We start from the raw sequence: 19,115 nt of genomic DNA, 5'->3' as shown, positions 1-19,115 counted from the left end.
GTTGAGGGACTTCGACAATTTGAAAAAGGACATCACCTTCCACACCCAAGTGCTCATGGACCTTCTCAGCCACCTTCTGTGCATGTTCCCTGTTGTATGTGCCACATGAATCGAAGTATAGAAATTTTTGCAGGTTTCTTACAAACAACATAAGGCTCCAATGAGATCCTTCTGTTTTGTATGAGCATTGAGTGTTCTCTGGATAATTGTCTTGCACATCTTGCTTCAAGTCATGAATTGGGAAGAGAACATAGTTTTTATTAAATAATTGTAAAGGCTCAAGTAAATGGTCATAGTCTTGAAGGCATTTGATAGCATGGGTTACTACGGTATTCATAAGTAAGATTGTTTTATCCGACTTTGTGATTAAGGATGTTAGCGTATAATAATACAGCTGGATAGTATCATCAGTTACCCACTTATTTTCTAATAAAGAGAGACTAATAGAACTTTTCTCATTGGTATTGGTGCTCTTTGTACTTTGAGGTTTTTTTACTTTGTCCACATCTATATTACTCGTATTAGTCTCTGTCTGCACTGATTCAGTATTTGGAGTTTTATTTAATGGGTTTTGATAGAGTAATGAGGGACTTGAAGAGGTTGTTTTATTAATTCCTGAAACATTCTTTTTTTGTTTATTTGAGGGGGTTTTCTGATGAAGTAGAGACGAGGATGGTTGACACCTTTGTGTTTTATCCAATTTTTCTATCTGAGACAGAGCCAGTTTGTAACTTTCTTTATGTTTTTTTGCTATAGAGTCGAGAGTATATTTCATTTTACATTCGTTATAATTAATAATATCCGTTTTATTAACGAAAGCAGTTTCATTTGTTGAAAAAAAGGTAATTTCATACTTGGTTATATTTTTGTAAGTTTCATCATCAATGCCAGTTACTTTTGCAGGCCAATGGGGAAACCCTTTCACTTTGGCAAATATTAAGTCATTGATTTTAATATCAGTTTTAGATATATTTCTCATGGGAGTAGCCATTGTAGATGTTAAATTTCACAGTTAAAATCAATCAATATATACTTTACCCAGCTTAATTTGTGCTAAGTTACAAACAATAAAATATAAACTAAATATATAGACAGGATATTATATACAAAATTACAAATTTATAAAATATATGTACGAGCAAAGTTAATCAGTAAAAATATCAATTAGTAAAAATGTAACTGGTGATAATCTTGTCAGAAAGTAGTTTAAGCATGAACCTGTTTATATGTTCAAGGTCAATGTCATATGGGGTTTGATTGTTGTCCCCAGTCTATGGCCAGATGAGTCAGAGTGATAGTTGTCCAATGGTTTAAATCACCAACTGAATGACATTGGCAATCAGCTGTTTTGGCAAGTTTTAGCTTGATGTTGGCAGAATAACCAGTTATAGCTGAATAAAGTAGTTCTATTTTATTTATTCAATTCTACTTATTTAATTTATTTTATAGTGAGTAAACAGTTCTCAAAAGGAATAACTCTTAATAACAGCAGCACTATACAAAACATCTACTCTCTGCAAGTTCAATATATGTGCTCAGACAAAACATATGTTACAGAGCCTGAATGTAAGTACACTTTTAATTGTAAATAATCACTGAAAAGATTTGTTAAAAACATTAACGTATGGATTTTTCACTAGTAAAATACTGTACTTTTTTTAAATTAAATCACAACACATAACAACTTTTACTTTAAATTAATAAATTTCATTAAAACCACAGAGGCTTAAAAACTGCAAAACACTTATAAATGGCTCCTACATAGGCTCAAGATACATCACTTGTAAGTCACAGATACATCACTTTTATCTTTCTTTATTGGACTATTTCAGTTTTTTAAAGTTTTATTGAATGTTATTACTATACGTACGAGGGGGTACCCAAAAAAAACCGGAATTATTTTATAAAAATTATATATTATCAAATTTTTACAATACGACCTTATCTCCTTCAAAATAATCTCCATTACAACTAATACACTTGTCCCCAACAGTATTTCCATTGATCAAAACATTTTTTGTAGTCATCTTTAGAAATGGCAGCAAGCTCGAGCTTCGTTTTTTTCTTAACCTCTTCAACGCTGTCAAATCGTTGACCTTTCAAGCCTCTTTTCATGTGTGGAAATAAAAAAAAGTCGCATGGAGCGAGGTCAGGCGAGTAAGGTGCGTGGGGCAGCGGAACCATGCCGTTTTTGGCTAAAAACTGCCTAACTGAGATGGCTGTGTGTGCCGGTGCATTGTCGTGGTGGAAGAACCAGTCTCCAGTCTGCCACAAATCGGGTCTTTTCTGGCGAACACTGTTGCGCAAGCGCAATCTTCTTAAAATCTCCAAATAAAATGTTTGGTTGACAGTCTGACCTGGAGGAACAAACTCAGAATGAACAATGCCTTTAGCATCAAAAAAGCAAATCAACATGGTTTTGATGTTTGATTTGACTTGCCGACATTTTTTTGGACGAGGTGAAGATGGCGACTTCCATTGGCTTGACTGTTGCTTCGTTTCTGGGTCATAACCATAGCACCATGACTCATCACGAGTAATTAATTACCTTTTCCAGAAAATCGGGATCATTTTCGAGATGTTCTTTCAGAAGGCGGCAAGTTTCAACTTTTGATGGTCAGTCAGAAGTCGAGGAACAATTTTGGCAGAAAAACAAATTTGGCAGCAACCAAATTTTCAATATAAATATTCATTCAATATAATATAAAAGTGTATGAATAGAAATTTATCGGTGAAATCAGCTTTGTAATGTGTGTAAAAAATGAAAAAACAGAGATCTGTAAATGTTGAATGTAGGCTAAAAGAAATCAAGTAGTCATAGATGACAAATAACTATTTTTTAAATTGTAAATCCAAATTTCAAAATTATTGATTAAGAGGGGTGGTACCTACTTAAACTCTCCTCCTTAAACCTAATCATCACAATAGTTAAGCAAGTAACTGAGATCCTTCCAAATAAATTAATTGCCTAATTTCATGTGTGAAACTTAAGGTCTCCATATAGGATCTGGCACAAACTCAATGGTTCTGTCAGGATGGATTTTCTCCAGTTCTAGCACGAGTATTGTGTTGTAGTCAGGATACTGGAACAAATAAGGACCCGGCAGGTACAGAGTCACCTGAGGTCCTTCTACTGGCCAATATCTGCCAAGATTGTGTCCGTTCACGTACAGAACACCCTGAAACATCATAACAATGTATTAGTTTAAAATTTGTTCATTTTCCAATAATATAACAAGGATGGTGTTGTAGTAACTGTAAATACCACAACACACAAAGTATTTTTATTTATAAAAGTAACAAAATGACGAGCAATCCATAAATTCATTGTTGTAGTTGACAATACCTTGCTCCAGCCAGTCATATCAACAAAGGTGTCGAGCAGTGTTTCTAGGGTCTCTGGTAGTTGGAACCTAGCAGAGTAGAAAGCCGGCAGATCCACGTGTTCTACTGTTGGTAACGTTGCTACATGCGATACATTATCCAGAGGATAACCTGTCTGCTTCCAGTCAGTCAGGACTTGTCCGTCCAGAGTTACATTTTTAACAAGACCCTGCGAAAATGCAATTATTTGCTGCATTTAATTGTAAGAAGACAGAGCAATGTGGTTACTAGTTCCTAGTCTGTACTACTATAAAACCTATTAATCCATTGCAAAACATTTTATGAATATTCAAAAACCCTGGTTGTTAAATAATTATTCCATCCATGGATCATAATATGTCCACATTACTCTGAAAATGACTTATTTCTCAGTTAATGAAAATTAGAAGCTACGACATAAAGCTCTAATGCTTCTAATATAAAGGAAATATTCATTAATTTTATTCATCCAAAAATTTTGGAATGGCCCATATGAAAAAATGTACAAAATGCAGTGAACAGTTTATTAATTAATCATAGCACAACAGACAGCCTAGTGTCACTTCTTCCTACAGTTGATTGAGTGAGTGCACATCCACACAATCATGTTAAGTACCCACCTTGTAGCATGGGTTTTGATGCAGCATAGTGAATTAATAGATCCAGTTCGACTGTAAAAACATTTTGTTGGATACTTCTGGATTCCATTTATAATTTATCAATTTTTTGAGTAGTTAACGCATGACTGTGTTGTGTTTTTCTAAGCCTACAATGCTCTATTGCAATATTATTTTTTTATTTCTGGCATTATAGCTATGTATATTACTAAAAATGAGAGATGGAATATTTTTCAAGTTGTATGATATTGATTCAAAAATATATAAATTAATAACAGTTTGTAACTCTAGTTTAATAAAAAATGGTTTACAACGCTCCAATGGCTGTGCTCTTAATATTACCCTGATGGCCTTCCTTTGTAGAATGCGGATATTTGTAATTTTAATGCTATTGCCCCATATTACAGACCATAACTGATTATAGATTGAAAGCATGGTAAGACAAGACATCTTATCTAAAAATGTATAATACTGTATCAAATTTCTTTCGTCTTAATAAAAACACAGATGGTGTGATCAAATTTATATTCCAACATGAACTTAATAGAATGCATTAAATACTGGTTATTTTCTCTAAAATTCTTGAATGAGTGTTTTATGGCCAAAAAGAACATTATAAATCCAGGAACCTTCATTTTTGTTCTCTTCTTTTTAATGTAAATCTGCTACTTTTCCATCCCAGCTGAAAATAGTCAAGGGTTTTCCCAAACACAAAAAATAGACCCACAAAAGATATCTAACTACAGACCTATCTCACTACTTTCATCTGTCTCCAAACTTATTATAAAAATAAGATTCCAGGAACATCTTAGTAAAACCAATCATTGACAAACAGCCAACATGGGTTTGTTACCGGAAAATCAACAACTCCATTAAATAAATACAATATATTACTTCAGTATTTGCACACCCTAACTCCAAATGTGTGCATTTTTATAATCTGTCCATTTAACGAAAATTATATTTTGACTTGTGATATGTACTAGACGTTTGTTGTGTGGGTTCGGTTTTTGTACACAGGCAAATACCGGTATATTCTTGTTGTGTTTAAAGATGCAAAAGTAGACATGAATGCAATTCTGCTACATTACTATAATACCTTCAAGTCCGTCATTTGTCCATAGTTTATGTGACCTTGATTTTCCACCAGAAGACTTAAGGGTTGGCCGGCTCCTTCTGATATAAACATTGAGGTGGTCGTACTTCTGCTCAGTACTCCGACAGCTGTCTGATATAGCAGTGGCATAACTCAAATCTGACATAGTACAGGCGAGAAAAGATTTTAAAAGTTTACAGCTAACCAATCAAAAAACATTTTAGAAATATTCTGAAATCGACACAGTACACAAAACCTTCACCAACATAAAAGTAGACGTTATAAAAAGATTATAAGGTATTATTAGTTAGGGAATTAATTTTTTAATCAATTAAATAAGAAAATTAATGTTAACAAGCACAAGCAGTAAAGAAGAAATTGTTTAAATAACAATACAGAAGTTTTAGACATTAATACTGTATTATATAATTTAGTGTATATTCAATTCAATGTAAATTGTAAATATTTTATGAAAATTAAAATTGTTAGTGCTTTAAATTTTCAACATCACTTATATTAATTAGTTAGTAACATATTATTTAATTGCTAAGTGTTTTCTTACTAAAAGCAGACAGGCTAAGGATTCAAAACCTCTGTGCTTGACTATGTAAGACCGAACTCATCACAGCTTGGCATTACGATCACAAATTAAGACATATTATTTGTAATTATAATATAAAACAAAATAATACAACAAAACGTTACAAAATAAAACTAAACAAAACCCTTCAAATTTGGTGATCTTTTATAAACTATAAGAAAACGTATAATAGTTCACGATCTACCTCACTTCTGTGATCTGCAATGTTTGTCTATTACATTGAAAACTATTTACACTATGAACATTATACAAAGTAAAATAAAATTTAAAAAACAAACTCTACAATGAATGTCACTTCAAGGATGACAATGTGTCGCAACTAAGAGTCACGCCTGCAAGGAATGATATCACAGATTTTATATACGGGGTGTCCAAAAAGTCCCAGGTCGGTTAAATATTTTTCAAAATATATAAAATAGAGCTACAAAACCTTACACAAAGTTACTGGACATAAAAATCTATTTTATCACATATTCAGTGATCCGCTACTTCCTCAGGGGGCGGCCCGCTAGGAGTCAGAAGAAAATCTTAATTGTAAGCATAGGTTGGTATGCATATCAAATAAAAGGTCTTTATTAGTAGAGTACAGAGCCGCAACCCCGACCTCAAACGGATCAAATATGACAGCCGTTCAAAGATGGCTTGAGTTTGCAACTTAATGTAAAAAATACACTGATGAGCTTTTTTATTTTAACTTTACTAACCCAAAACTGTTTACAATTAATATTGTTGTTGTAGAATAATAAGTTATTATTTCTGAGAGGGATCGGAAATAAAACAAACAAGGAAAATGAATGAGCCATGACCTAAAAAAGCCAAAACCTAAAAGAGAAAGTTATTTGTGACTGATAGTAGGTATTCCCACAGGCAGTAACCATTCTTGCTTTAGTTAGATGTTATTAGTGGCATTCTACTCGTTAGTAAAGACAGACCATAACAATTTTTTACTCTTAATTTGTTTCAACTTAGTTTTATCTTGTCTTTGTTATGGCACTTAGTGAACGTGAGAGAGTTACCATATTAATGATGCGTGGTTGGGAGGATTTAACACGGTCTCACAGTGAAGTTCAACGACTCATTTCAAAACCGAAACCCAATATCAAAATCAACAGTTACGAGAACAATAGCCGTTAATTAATTGTAAACAGTTTTGGGATAGTAAACATGGGTTAGATCACATGCTTGGTCCTTCTCACATATTGAGTGTGGGCTATAGATCACATGGTTGGTCCTTCTCATATAATTGAGTGCAGGCTATAGACTGCATGCTTTGTTCTTCACACATAATTGAGTGCAGTCTATAGATCACATGCTTGGTCCTTCTCACATAATTGAGTGTGGGGTACAGATTGCATGCTTGGTCCTTCTCACATTATTTCTAAAGGATCATAGTACCTTTAAATTCTACTAACCAAAAAAAGAACACCAATATTATTGCTTAGACATAGTCAAAATGACCTATTCCAGTGCCAAATCCTCCTAAGAGAAATTATTGGGAGAGGAGAATTAGTTAACTGATAAAATATGTAATTATATACAAGTACAAAACTGGGTAATTAATCTTAGTACCTTGTTGATGTAGACTATGGCTCTGTCATGCAGATCATCAGCCATTAGGAGAGATGTACCAGAGAAATCCAGGGGCAAAGTGGTCTCATACCACAACAGGCCACTGTATAACTCTAAGGCCTCAAATGTCTGGGGATACGTTGTGTTGTTGTAGACAACCCCAGTGTCTGAATCCCTCAGGGATATCTTTGGTTCCAGGACAAGTCTTCCGTAGCTTCCCTTACTCGAGTTTCCAACAGGTATCTCAGCTATTGGAAAAAACTGAAAAGTAAAATGATTTTACAATGGTTATCTATAACTATTATATAGAATTAAGTTCATTAGCTCTGCTTATTTTAATAGTTATCTATCTGCTTTTACCAATTTCTCGTGATCATTAGTCAAAATCGATCTCATCATTGATCCTTACCATTGCAATTTGTTTTGTATAACTCGTAATTTTTTTGTAATAGTAAAAAGAATCTTGATCATTGTATGAATAGACTTATTGTTGGTTTTGATGTATATTAGATTAAATAGATCTCATAAACATGATAATGGGAATAAGGGATCACACAATTGGAAAATACTGATCCCAAATATATAAATTAAACATCAAAATAATATTAAAGTACAATATTACTAATTACACTTGGTTTCGGTTAAGCCAGCTGCATTAACACATATCTTTCTTAAGAAAATACTGAATAATATTAATTTTGACTTGTGCATACACAAAATTCTAGTATGTAAAATTCAGAATTGTTGTTTAAATCATCTGAGTATAGAGAAATGTTGTCTTTGACCAGTAATTATATTTTTCTGGACTCTGATCTGACTTATGCTGTATTATGCTAAAATCTGATCTGGACAAATTTTTCTTGCATATGCTGAAAATGCTTAATTTAACCATAGGACTCACCCTTAGGGTAAACCTGTTACTTTAGTTTGGTTTTTTAAGGAGTAATGAGCAATTTTTTAATTCAGTTGATTCCTAGAAAATATTTTTGTTACTTGTTTTTCATTCAAGCTTGGCTAATGCTTCTTGTTTGTTTTTCTCAAATAACCGTTTTATTACTAAATTATACATAAATAAATTGTCCTTATCTTTATAATTTTTCCAAAACTTAATTCATCACCTTTTTGATTTTTTTTATTTCAATCAACAGTTAGCATAAAATTTTTGCTACTGCGTCGAATACCTCGGCGATACAGTTTTTGTCCCACTAGAACACCAATCAAAGTCAGCTGATCAGGATAGCATGAGGAGACTGCTGCATAGTTTTTAATTGCAGTGGGTTTAAAGGAAGAAAGGCACAAGCCTCTCGATTATTGGTTACATGACATATGGTACTTTGTTTTGAGCTCATTAGTAAGTTATAACACAACAACAAACTTATCAAACTGATCGGAATTTATCGAAAACCTCTCTTTTGCTCAGGAGGAGTGAGTACTGCCATTTCTAATTTTCAAAGGTAATTACAACATTTCTATTGCTAAATTAAATTGTTTACTTCAATTATATTATCAAAGTAGGTGGTTTTTGTTACGATGGAAGTTCTAGAGATCTGGATTTTTAGTTATAGCACAGTTTTATGCTACGAATCAACTGTATGTGTGGCTCAACTGGTAGCAACGTAATATTTATGGACTCAAGAATTTTATTAGTTTTTATTTAGTACTATCACTGACCACAATACTTGTAAAAGTGGTCAGTGTTTTCCAGGGAAATTTTCATTTAGTTTGTTTTGTGCGTTTTAAATGCTGGAATAAATCATTATTCTCATGTTTAATTTTTATTTGTGATGTAGATTGTCAGTAACTACTACAAGAGTTATAATTTACTTTTGATCCTCACCTCTGAAATGACTGACTTTATTGCAAAATATTTGTCCGTCAAGTCACCTGCTTCAGAGATTGGTGCATCGAAGTTGTAAGAGGTCACTTGTGGTTGAAACGGTAGGTTGTTCGCACCTGCATCATCACATAAAAACTTATAATACTTGAAAAATCATTTACCTGTTGACAATTAGTTCTTTACATTTTTGAAAAAAATTCACCTGAAAAGTCAAGTAAATCAATATTGTAAAACCAATATCCGATACAGTTTAATTGTGTTTATTGTATTACCATCTTATATACTATTGAAAATATTTGGATTTTTGTAGATGAATCTGCATAGAATATACTAAAAATCAAAGACTTATTATAAAAAAGAACACCAATGTTATAAAATAGACCAATATTTACATACCCATGACCAATAATTTATGCGTATCCCAACTCTCTGGTGTGATTTGCTTATTTTAACCTAGATTGTAGTTATGTGTTAGGTTAGTTATTCCCCTCAGGAAGAGATCAGATTGCAGGTCTAGAAAGTTGTGTTACTATTTTTTGTATCACTGAACGATGGCAAATGTCTGGAAGAATTCCTTCACAAGCCTTCCATCGTCAAAAACAAACTTCAAATAAAGAACATATAGATACATAAAAGTGCTTAAGGAATGTAAAGAATTCTTATTCGTTCTATTTATAATTTATGGTAAAGTGATTTTTGTCTTATACTATGATTAACATTACAACTTTGACAACACAAACCACAAGAGAATCAATAAAAAATGTATAATAGAATAAAAGTCATGTCAGCAAGATTTCAATGGAGGGTAAACAACGTATTAAATGAGGTTCAACGCACAAGAGTTGAAGAAAAATACTATTAAACAATTAATTTATAAAACTATTCACGCTGCCAAGTTTTAAAAGATCGAAATGTTTTATTAAAGTACACAATGTTGTATCACTCAAATTCTCTGATAACACTGAATATACAAGGTGACAGAGTTGTTCCCAGAGAGCTGTTGTAAATCACACCTCTTCAGCTGAAATTCTGTTTTACTTTATGAGTATTTTTCATCAGATACAATTAAAAGTATTTAAAATTCTCATAATATGTTACTGGCGTATGTAGAAAATAATTTTGGAGGTGGCTGACTCACTGGGTATTTTAGAATGTATGCCCTCCAAAAACAGGGACTTGTGAATCTTCCTCCGGGAAATTCTTGATCTTTAAGACCTCATAAATGTGCGCTAGCTTAAACAAATTATTGTGTGCAACTTTTGCTTTTATCTTACAAAATTTCATGGGGGGTGGTTAATTGAGCCCCCCATCATATTTGCCCATGTAATATATTAATCCACACATGTATACATCTTCTTAATAGTTTTATTTTCTCTTACTCTCAGTAAAACAAAGTTCTGGAGTATGCCCATGCAAGTAAAGAGTTGATGGAAAATATTTATAGGTATGTTCTCTTAGGAGAAGAAGCTTATAAATTGCACTTAGTCCTGTAAAAACCTTTGCGCTGCTTCCGGAGTGACAGGATGTTCAGGATGGGTAAGGTTTGAGAGTAGGGGCCGCCTCCTATTGAGATCCACGAGGAAGAATTAGGGCACTACATCTCAAAGTCATGTCTCTTCGGAAGAAGGGGAGGCCAGCTCTGAACCAGCCTCTCCAGTCAGAGTAGGCAGGGGGTGGCACACCAGTTGAGGCTAGCAAGAACCTCTGAGATTAGGGAACAAACCCCACCAACTCCAACAGTCATCTCCCACATTAGACTAGACCTATTGAATTGCCCATGAACCCCAGAATCTCGACATTTGCGGGTAGTGATGTGCCGCTCCTGGACATTCATAAGGTTGCCCAGATTTAAGTGACACATTGGTGTTTGCTGTGCCCAGTGGTGAGTTCAGCCAAAAGTGATCCCTGCTGGGTAAATATTATTTATAGGTATACTACAATATAAAAATATTACCTGACGTGAAACCAAAGTTGGTACCACCGAAGAACATGAAGAAGTTAAGAGAAGCGTTCATGGCCAGTAAACTCCTAGTGGTATTGACTACGCCTGAAGTAGAAGCTCCACTTTCTCCCGGCTGACCCCAGTGAGTTAACCAGCCAGTGTAGAACTCAGAGTTCACTAGAGGCCCGTGTGGTTGAATTGCCCTCAGAGGCTTAAATGCGTTCGTTACATTAACACCTAATAAAATTAGAATGAAAAATCAGTTCTCATTCCTCATTTAATTTTTTTTTGACGTGACAACGTCTTAAATTAGGTTGCGGCTCGGAGTCACTCATGAAAAAGTGTAACGCCCGGTAACGTTACGATGCCCGTCCAGTGGGTCCGCCGCACGGGATAAAGCAGATAACTGTGGGTCCGCCGCACGGGATAAAGCAGATAACTATGTTTATTCGTGAAAATGTGGAGTGCTTAGATTCGTCATTTACAACAACTACAACAATAAAGGTAAATAATTGTACACTGATATTTCATTATCGTAAACTATGATTGATTGATTAATTGTTAGATTGACACAAAAGTTGAGAAACTGAGTTTATAGGTTATGTCATACTATTGACAAATGTTGATAGTGTTAAGTAAATTATTAGTTTAAATCACTCTGCAATCAATCGTAATTCAGTCGATTGAGAAGAAACAGCGCGTATTGCTAGTCAAACATTTAAAATAACAAATTATAACCTCTAACCTGTCATAACAGTGCGACCAAACAAACGAACTAAACCGACCAATCACCACGCGCGGAGTTAGAATTTAACTGTGTTTAGCAAGAATTTCAAATTCCAATTTTAGTAAATGTTTTATTCAACTTTACCATTTACAATAACAAATTTTAATTAATTTCAAATTATGTACAATGTTTTAGTAAACAAAATATATTTCTATAGTTAAAATTTGTGCAATTCTTATTTTCATTCAATTCCTTGTTCCTATTGTGCAATTTAATAATATTCATATCAATAAATATTCTACCGAGAAAAAGACGTCACGTAAAATCTTCGCCCGTAAAACCGACTTTACAGGCAACCATATTTTTTTTCATTACACAGTAGAGACGACCACATTGAGAATTTACTACTTTATTTAGCATCATATTTGGTTAATCACAGTAATCAACCATAACAAACAAAAAGCTCAAATCACAATATATAGGTTAACATAGGACATATTATGGTATAAAATTCATATGTAGATAGATAATTTTCTTTCTAAATTTGCCTCAGAAGTCCTTAACACGTTCACGACGATCCCCTTCAGGTACACGCAATCTTACACAGCTGTCGAGTACCCGATCGTGTACACAACGAGCTTTTGTAAAGTGTGTTGTGCGCCCAATGGGGTACACATGGCTGTGCATTTCATTATTGCATTTTTATTGTTTACCTGTGTTGGTGGTTTGTAAAATTCCATCCTGTGCTTAAATAAATACCTCAGACTATCATGTGAACCATTGGGTGCACAATTGCTTAATTTTTATAGTAAATTAATTTTTTTAGGTACCACTTGGGGTACACGGAGAAAAATTGAAAAAAAAACATATTGAAATCATTGCTTTTGTGCAAAATTGCGAAGGCTACTTACCTTTCTCGTTTTACTTAGACGTTTGACGTAAAAAACCGATTACGGTTTTTTGTCATTATTATTGAAAAATTCAATGGCAAATAATTAAGTCCGGAAAAACGCTGACGCTGTGAATTACACTGGGTTACTTAGGCTTATTACAGTCAAAATTGTGGGACAGTATAATATTTTTGAATTTTATAGTATCATAAATTATAATAGTCATACATTTTAAAAAAGAGCGTTGATGGCCGTCTGGGGAATGAGCCCAGATGAAAGCTGTAGAGAGCGTTCCTGATCAACTAGGGTCTTGACTTAGGCTCCCTTCACATTTTTCATTCAGCAATGTTGTTTTTCAAGTTCAAAACCTTTTCTCACATTTACATAATCATAACTTATGAAAATGACCAAGACAATTACTGACAAATTAAGAGACAACCTTTTCAAAAACTCCATTGTTTATTTTGATTCTAAACTCTACACTCATTTCGAAATCTAATCCAGATGCCAACAATTTATATAAATTTAAATATTTACTTTATCAGGAATGCTTTCTACAGTCTCAAAGAGGCTTTGTGATGCCTGTCTCGATGAGACTAATAATGCTTAGCAACTTGGATAAATTGCTCCAAGAATATATTTTTTTTTATATTTAGATTTTCTCTAATTATATAATTCTGCTCAATTGCTCTTGTATTGAATGATTCTTTATTCTGAATTTGACTAGCACAGAAAAAATTTGTTCACTAAGAGAGGGAGTAAACTAAACATTTATTCTAACGTTTTGGCTGGGCACAGAGGAATCACAGGTAATGAAGGGGCAGATAGTTGTGCTGAGTAAGGAGCCAATATTGTTCTCTTACTGGTCCTGAACCAATATGTGGAGTTTCCTATAGCTTATCACGGAGATTGGTTGCCAAGTGGGCATTTCATAAAACACCAACAAGATTAGGAAAAAACTGAGGGGAACATCCAACCAAGCAGTTGCTCAACGGACCATCAGGGAACATTGCAGAAGATGCCCTTAGAATGAGTAGAAAGGAGATCAGTAAGATGACTGGTTTTATTACAGGACTTTGGGCATTCCGAAGCCATCTGAACAGAATAGGCATACATGTTCAGGAAACCTTGTGCAGGAAATGTGACGAGGGCAATGAAACAGTTGAGCATGTCATATTTGAATGTCTGGCATTACAGAGCAAATGCTCAAGATCCCTTTGTTTACTTAGGCATACAGAAGAGGGATTAGAACAGGCAAGCATTGTTCAGAAGATCTCATAGTTTTGTAAAGGCCTGGGATTTGACACAGCTTAAACCTGGAAGAGGGTGCACAATAATCCGGATGGCTGAGAAGTAATTACCAGGTCCAGGAAACCTGGCCTTCTTCTTATAAATAAAAATGAATGGCGAAATGTGTTGGTAAGCGCTAATCACGATAACGGCTAGACCAATTCGGTTAATTCTTTTTGTAAAATGTCCATTGAAATCCGAGGAAGGTTTATATGAAGAAAAAGTTAAGAAAAGTTACCTGGAATATTTTGGAATTCAGAAAAAATTGTAGTTTTTACGTTTCATAATTCAAATTAAACTGGCACTAAACAGCTGTTGACAGCTATAGTTCGACAAACTTTCTGAAATATCTGTTTACATTTAAATTTTATCAATAATAAGTAAACAGTGCTTGATCGGTAGTGTAATGCAGATAGTAAGTTAAATAAAAACATTATATATATATATATATATATATATATATATATATATATATATATACATGTATATATATATATATATATACATACATGTATATATATATACATTTTACTCCAGATTGCCCCAGTGACGAATTAAAATCATCTAATGCATTAAATACTGTTATAAAACTAACCTTAATGAACAAAGTTATGTATGTTTTCACATAAGTTACTTTAAACTCGTGGGCTTCCTTGACATTATGATATTACATTTTAACAATGGCTTATGGAAAAAACAGAGAAATGAATACTAACACACCTTAACGATTCATTCTTCCCCTGGCCACAGTCCATAAAATAAGTGTAACGCCAACTTGAATAAGTATTATTTTGGACTGTTGCATAACCTTAATAAGGATTTCCCCCTTATACCGAAAGTACATAAGAAGTAGGTAGGACTTCTCCCTAGGTAGTAATAGGCGTTTCAGGACAAGGCAAACTCAACTATTTCAACACGATTTTGACCAAAATAGATTTCCGAGAACTAGATAATGGAACGTTTATAGTATTTTGATCGAGGTAATGTGACAAGCTAAACTGTGACATAGTAGGTAAGTGAATTTAAACGGTCTTAATTAGGCACTTTTTAACCGAAGTAGGCATCCCGGTCCTAAGTAATTATATATTTTTTTCTTCGTCAGAACAACAAGGCAAACTCTACTATAGTACTGGAAATATCTTAGACCTGAAATATATGGCAAGGACTGGAAATATACGGCTTTTGACCAAAGTAGGTTTCCGAGACCTGTGTGATCCGAGATTTGTGTTTTCTTGATCGGTATGACAAGGCAGATTCAGCAGTGATGTCATCTATACAATTAATTAGAATCAGAAATGCTCCTACACGTGTCAAACATGATATAATAATTAAGTAAAACTCTGATACTATTTATCATGAACTTAAATAATATCTACCTGATGTATGCCTACATACGTTTTAAAATTTGTATAGGACTCCCATCATATTACATCATAATTGCTTTTACTAAGTGATATAAGGACTTCAGTTCTAAAGATTGCGTGCGAAACCGCGGGTAACAGCTAGTTTAGAATAAAAATGAGTAAACATACAATTAACATCTCTATAAGAAATGATTTCTAGTAAATTAACTGTATATTGTTAGTGTTTTTTGTATAGTGTAGCTAATGGTCATACTCGTAACTATAACTTATTCTGCATTTAATATTTTTTTGCATCAGATTATGGGCTATTATTATATAATGTTGACACACTGGGTGGAATCATTCCCGGAGAAATTGTTGTGCTTTAAGGGCTTATACATGTGTTCTAGCTTAAAAAAACAAGTGCATTAATGCTTATCTTACAAAATTTGGGGGGGGGGGGCTGAAGTCGCCTGAGCCCTTCCCTATAAACCGATCATGAGTCCATGAATTGCATTTCTAATCAATTCATCCCAAAATTTTAAGATAAGGCTAAATCAAAGTCTAATTCCCATTAAACTTTAATGGTGTGTCCCCTACCCCCCACCTCTCACTTTAATTGTACTACTTTAATAGTACTGTAATTAATATGTGGAATATTGGATGAATTTAGTGACAGTAACAATAGTGGTCTTTTTTACAATTTGCAAGCAAACGTTTCAATAATAGTTTTATTAGTCTAAATCTGAACATCTTGTTTTGTTTAATGGTTTTAAAATAGTGTAACATTTACAAAAACATTTTTTTTTAATGCCAAAAAGACTTTTTTTATGTAAAACAAGTAAAATATTGTAATATGAACTTACCGTGGCTAAAGTCAACTGTTATAAAGACTCCAGGAATCGGACCACATCTGAGGAAAAAACTAATGTTCCCATCAGTTGTGAACAGGACTGCGTTAGAGCCGATGTAGCTTCGGAAAATATCTCGCAGCCAGAAAGTGTATCTTCTATCACATATGGGGTAGCTACCATACTCGTTTTCAATCTGACAATAAAACAAGTACAAATTTAAATAGGTAAGAGGAAAATTTTAAAAAATAATTGTGTTATTTCCTTTAATATTAATAAAATGGCTTCTGTTAAAAAATGTACTAAATGCCAACTATTTGGAGATTTTTATTGCAATTCCAACGGTACTAGTTTCAATGGAATCCGTCAAGGAATAAGTGAGCAAGACTACTTTCAAGGTACGCTTGCACAAGCTGTAAGCAGTAAATATTTTATCTTTTGACAGGTATCAGCTGTTTTACATTGGTTATAAAAATTTTAAAAGATACCAACTATTTTGAAATTTTTATAACAATTCCAATGGTACTTTGTTTATCGAAATCAGTCAATGGGAGCACCAAACATATAGTTGAGAGTTATCAGTTGTTTGTTGCTCCTGGCTTCTACAAAAGTATCTTTAAAATGGTTGTGCTCACTTATACGTTGATAGATTTCTATGAAAAAAGTACCTGATTTGAGCAAGCAATTTATACATCTTGACTAAGGCGTGTGCAATATATTCATCAAAATAAAAAAATAATCATGTATGTACTTATTTATTAAAATTAAATACCATGTTAATTAAATTAATTAGGACATTTTTGTAGAGCAAATGCTGGGGGAAACCAATGTAGCACAAATAGTTGGGTTCTCTTAGTTTCACTACTTGAAAGTTCAAACAAAAAATCTATATTTAAGTACATCTTAAAAATACTTAATCTTGAAAATCGATGATGCCATCAAGTGTATTTATATGGAGCAGGTTTGAGTTACCGTACTTACAGTTTAATTCAGGAAATATGAGTTTACAGGAAAGCAATAAGTAATTGATTTTGGTCTTGAGACAGCTCTCTTGTCACATAATCATCTAAACTTTGTATTTTTAGAGAAAATCCCTTACAAAGCCAGATCCCAGCAGACCTCTCTTACACATTAAAATATACACCTGTATTACCACGGAAAAATTGTTCTGCTACTTGCATAGGTAGTATTTGAGTGAAAGAAAAATATGTTTTTTGTGTTTATGAGGATTATTACAACCAATAATATGGAAAAATACAGTTTTCTGTTTAAAATTTAAGCTTTTTCTACTTTAACTCATCATTATTCAAAAAATAATGACAGTTAAAAAATTCTTATACAGCGTTTTTTGTATGTTTCTTGAAAAATTGAGAGCTCTAACTTAACAATTAAAGGTGTCATTAATTTTGTCATAACCCCTTACAAAATCATTTATTAGTTATTTTAAAATTTTGAAAATACTGCATAATACTACAAGTTCTGCATGTGAATACTGATTTGGATTTATACTCATTAGAATTGTATTTATTTTTATATCAGGTGATATTTATTTTCTAACTGTCTTTCCTTGTGAGTGAGGATGCAGATCAAGCGAGGTACAGTCATGAGACTGAATTCTAAAAATGCTGTGCGCGCCCGCCCGCCGAATACAACACAACTAGTAAACAATTGTTGCAGAGATAGTATAATTATATATTTTTATGTGGTAAATGTTTTAAGTGAGATGTTTAGTGTGTGAGAGATCACTGGGACCCGACTCCGTCAGGGATCCTCTTTGGAAAAACAAACTATAAACTTTGTATTTTGAACTTTATTTTCTAATACTCTTCCCTCTTTGCAAAGAGGGAACTTCTTCTTTTACCTGTTGCCTATTTTGTGTTCTTCTGCACTGTACCAGAGTCCCACCTGCCAACCTGGTGGTTGAGAATTTTGATATATCCTTTGGGGATATCTCGTAACATCAATATTTGACTTATTCTGGTGAGAGATTATTCAACAGTATTATCTCTTATTTTTCATCACTCCTAGTCTTTGTTCATTTTACTTTGTTACACTTAACATTTTTTCTTTAGATTTCATATTCCTACCATATGCCATTTTTTCAGTACCTTGCGCCAGGTATGGGTAAATCATCTTGTTTAAACAAATACAAATTGAAGATACACAATATTATTGGACTTTTTATGTAAAACATTAAGAAGTACATCCAATAAGAAAGGAGCATCTAAAATACAAAAATTAATTCCATTTTTTAGAAGCTTCATTAAAGACGGTTGTTAGTTTCTTAAAATTAAATATCCACTCAGTCTGAGTATGAAAAATAGCAATCCATCATATCCGTGATATTTTTACAATTTTCATTAAACCTTTCATAGTTTCAGTTTTTTATGAAAGTAAAGTTACCAACCTGAACCATGATCACTGGTCCTCCGTTGCCATAAAGGTAGGGTTGTATCTTTCGCAAGAACACCTCCAACCAACTCCTCACATGGTGTGTGTGTGACCTTGAGAACATCAGGAAAATATGAGTATATCAACAAAAAAAATCTCTTCTTGTAATGAAACATGATGTTTATTACTGAAACGTATAGTTTTCTAATCTGCTTATAATATTTTGTTGATGGTGGTCACACATTTAAAAACTTTCTCTTGATATACCAGGTGTATCAAATTTTATGCACACTGAAGCGATCTTTGAAACTATAAAAGATGTAGCAAAGATTAAATGGACAAAGCTGTGTATAATGACAAGACCAAGTTAATTATTGGTTGCCTCGATCACTCGCAAAGTAAAAAAATCGACTAACTATTGATAAAAAACAAAAAATGGGCCGTTGCATTTAAAAAATTCACTCGAACTCTACACCTCCTGCATGTTGATATTAAACATTTTTTTGTTATCATACTTGAAAATTAGAAGAAATACCATGCTGATTGCATATAAAAACGCCACATTATAGGTACTAATAAGAGAGTAATAAAAGAGTAG

At 33.3% G+C, this 19,115-nt stretch overlaps 1 protein-coding gene across 1 annotated transcript; it reads right to left on the bottom strand.

Moving 5' to 3' along the window:
- Positions 1 to 2,596: 2,596 nt before the first annotated feature.
- On the bottom strand, positions 2,597 to 18,630 carry LOC124373079 (beta-galactosidase-like; the record flags this gene model as incomplete). The annotated part of the gene is made up of 8 exons (XM_046831474.1): positions 2,597 to 3,179; positions 3,347 to 3,553; positions 5,080 to 5,208; positions 7,247 to 7,507; positions 9,084 to 9,199; positions 11,038 to 11,262; positions 16,142 to 16,322; positions 18,534 to 18,630. Coding segments are annotated over 8 exons (1,408 nt in total), but the record flags the coding sequence as incomplete, so codon positions are not given.
- Positions 18,631 to 19,115: the final 485 nt, after the last annotated feature.

This window comes from Homalodisca vitripennis, unplaced genomic scaffold (assembly GCF_021130785.1).
Source record: "Homalodisca vitripennis isolate AUS2020 unplaced genomic scaffold, UT_GWSS_2.1 ScUCBcl_4778;HRSCAF=11154, whole genome shotgun sequence".
Taxonomy (NCBI): domain Eukaryota; kingdom Metazoa; phylum Arthropoda; class Insecta; order Hemiptera; family Cicadellidae; genus Homalodisca; species Homalodisca vitripennis.
Note: the sequence above shows the minus strand (reverse complement) of the source record. Positions and strands in the feature narration are given on the sequence as shown.